The following is a 3,630-nucleotide window of genomic DNA, read 5'->3' as shown; positions in this document are numbered from 1 at the left end:
ATTGAAGAACAATTAAATAATCTAGTCTCTCTCAAAAAATAATATAAAATTCAGGAATTTAAATCATTAAAAATTGTAAAAATAATTTTAACAAGTGTTTTATTTTTTTTCTCATATCAGAGTAATTACAATTAAATTTTGACAGAAATCTTAGATAAATCTAACTATTTCAAGTTTACAAGACTTATAGTCCATGGTTTAGGGGTTTGTATCTGGTACCTTGGAGACTCGGTGAAGATTCCAGTAGGAATTATGTCTGGAATGTGGTCCACCCAATCTCTTCAGAATAAATGAGGGTGTTGATTCTCAGATTTCTTTAATTTTTATAACATATGTTTTATAATTTGTGTTATTTACTTAATGTCATTAGGGTATGTTGATAATATGGTCCTATGTGTTCAGTCAATATTAGAATGTAATATAAATAATCAAACTTCTTTTAACAGCTTTGAAGATGAATGAATTAACACAAGATGATATACACTATGTTATCAGCACTCATGAACGTCCTGATTATAGTGGATGCAATTATCAATTTAAAGGTAGTATACACATTGTTGGACATTCTATTTCAAAGAAGAATCAACATTTTAAGTCTCCTCTAAGTATTGGTAATATAACATAGTATAATACAATGTACAGATAAAACAAATATTCTATGTACAGAAAAAAATAAATGGTTGTATAACTTTAATTGTAGGTCATGATTATTATATAGATGGGGAATATCTGAAAATAATTCCTACGCCTGGCTATACACTGACTGATATTACAGTAGTAGTGGCAACCCCTAACGGAATGTATTATATTGCTGGTAAGGACTTCTTTTAAAATTTTACTAATTTGGCTTTATAAAAGACAGATTTTAAACTCTAGTAAAAATAATAAGGCTATATTCTATTTCAATTTTATAAAAAATTAAATTCCATCCTATGAAACAAGCCATAATTATTTTGTGTAATGTTTTACATTCTCAATATTTATTAATTACTTGATCCTGATACTTGGGAATAGATCTTAGGGTCCTTGCTATTCTATGTTGTCTGATCATGAAGAATAATGGTACTGTAGAATTCTGCTGTTGGGTTAGTCCTGAGTGTATAAAAGAAAAATCTCTAATATTAATTTAATTCATGGATTAGTAACTTAAAAAAATTAGAGGAGAAGGGTAGCTCAGTGAGTAATGTGCTATGCTTCTATCTCCTGGACCTTAGTTTGAATCTGGCTGCAAAAGATATTTTTTTATTCTGTCAAATCAGCGGTGAGTCTCAACTCTGTGGGTTTGGAAGCCATCATACCTAGCCTCTTTAATTTTGGATGCTCTTAATTGAGGAAAAAACTTTGGTGGTTGAGCATGATCTTGATCAAATCACCTCTTTGCACAGCCATTGTTCTAGATACAGTACTTCTATTACAAAGTACTGAATCCTTTACACTTCATTAGTTGTGGCAGTACAGGTTATTTATTTTAATTTTTTCAAAAATTAAAATGAGATACAAAATTTAGTATATAGATGCTATGTATACTGTATATGATGAAGTTAAATTCATTTCATAAATTAAAAAAAATATTCTTTCGATTCCTACATGATTTTGTTTAATGCTATAAATAATCCTGCAGTTTTTAATAGTCATCAACAAGTCAGTTTTTTTTTTTATTTTACCCACCATAGTGTTTTCTCAGCACTTTATTTATTTGATTATTTTCTTTTTAGAAAGGTAAAGCTGAGTTCTAATGTAATTTTTAAACTGTATATTTGTCCTTAGAAACTGTGATTATATGCCCTAATCTGCATCTAATCATGTCAATTCCAATACAGTTCTGAGCAAGATTGCAAGTATAGATATTGACATTTCATGGAATTATTAATAACATATTGATTGTATTAATAATTGCTAATTATTGTATTAATAACTAATAATTGTATTTAATTGCCAAAAAGTAAATTGTTTATTTAGTATTTACTTTTTTGGGTGATAAGTATTTTCTATGACTGGTAGAGAAATTTTCTGATGAAAGCTAATATTGGCAGGAATTGTTGTAAGATTTGTAGGTTCATTTATTTGGCATTAGTCTCAAAGAAACAAAAATTGGAGTGGCAAATAAATGTAATGTCCAATAGCAGACAGTTCTTTGTTGAACCAATGTCTGTAAAAGGAAAATAACAAATTAAATAGAACCTGGTGTGATTAATTAAAATTATGGAGTGCTATGTTTATATCTCATTTGAAGTCTTTAATATATAAAAAATTAAAAGAAATTTTGGAATATTAGTCAAGTTTTTATTCTGTGGGACTGCTACAATATATACATTAACAGGGGGGGTCTGTATTTGATTATGAGATTGCCAAGGTGACGCCTTAGCTCCCTTGCTACAAATGGCCTCTCACTCAAATGAACCTCTGAATAATTCACTAAAATTAATCTGATATTTGTCACTGAATGAATCGGATATTTCTTTATTGTCTGAAAAATGATAATCATTTTTTTGAGTTTAATATTTACTTCACTTTTCATCTAGATACTCCATATTACATATCTATATTTATCATGCTATATTAAATATAAACTAACCTATTGTGTTGGACTGATTTTATTTGAATTCAAGGTGAATTATTTCAAAACGAACTATCATTTACTGAAAGGGAGGACAGTGAAAGAATATTGTTTACTTCTAAGAGGAGAATAGAATATCCCTTGTTTTGGAGGTACAATAGACATATGGTAATGAATTTAGCCCACTGTATTGTTACTGGACATGGTGAAGTTGTTGAAGTTAAAAAACTTAAAAAACATTTTTTCAAAATAGATAATACTTTGAAGAGGGAAAGAAAAATAAGAAAATAAAATAATTAAAAATAAATTACTAAAGGTATTACTGATAATGAAGAATAAATCACATTTCTTTTATTATTTTTGTATCGTAATGTTTTCTTCTGATTAAAATTAATTATGGTACTAAGAAAAGCTAACTTATCTCTAATTTCAAATACTGTTATTACATTATCGATACTTTATAAGTACGACTTTAAAAACAAAAGAAAAATGAGCCTGTTTTTAAATAAAATTTAGTTATAAGAAATATAATTTTAAATATTTATATCATAATTTATTACAAAATGTATTGATTATTTTTTGAATACATTTAATTTTGAGTGTATACCAAATATGAACATATACATAAATAAAGAATGATGGCTTTTCCATCAATAATGTAACGGAATAATTATATTATAAAGTAATTAACTTATTTCCTTTCTATTATTAATTTTTAATATATACTCTTATTGTTATATGTTTGTATAAATAAATTATATTATATGTTTAATTTGTTTATGTTTTATTTCCTCAAGTATTCTTCTTCCTCAATCATAGTGGCAGAACAGTTATGTGATACCAATCTGTTCTAGTCAGAGCATGAAAATAGTTATTCAATGATTCTGCTGTAACATAAAAGTCAAATTGTAGGAAGATAGTCCTGGTGGCGGTCAATAAAGGTGTCAAAATAGTAAAAGAAAAATATTTAATGTTAACCAACGTTTCGCCCCACTTTGTAGGGCTTCGTGAGGGCTAAATGAGAAAACAAGATACAAATATTTTAGAATTAACAGAACACAATGGACCTTCTC

At 27.4% G+C, this 3,630-nt stretch overlaps 1 protein-coding gene across 1 annotated transcript; it reads left to right on the top strand.

Moving 5' to 3' along the window:
- Positions 1–446: 446 nt before the first annotated feature.
- LOC106692101 (uncharacterized protein C03F11.2) lies at positions 447–3,067 on the top strand (the record flags this gene model as incomplete). The annotated part of the gene is given in 3 exon segments (XM_067052958.1): positions 447–611; positions 701–814; positions 2,610–3,067. Coding segments are annotated over 3 exon segments (518 nt in total), but the record flags the coding sequence as incomplete, so codon positions are not given.
- Between the last annotated feature and the right edge of the window lie 563 nt (positions 3,068–3,630).

Source organism: Halyomorpha halys, unplaced genomic scaffold (assembly GCF_000696795.3).
Source record: "Halyomorpha halys isolate HHAL.00 unplaced genomic scaffold, Hhal_1.1 Scaffold8632.1, whole genome shotgun sequence".
Classification (NCBI taxonomy): domain Eukaryota; kingdom Metazoa; phylum Arthropoda; class Insecta; order Hemiptera; family Pentatomidae; genus Halyomorpha; species Halyomorpha halys.
This window is presented reverse-complemented; position numbering and strand designations above follow the sequence as displayed.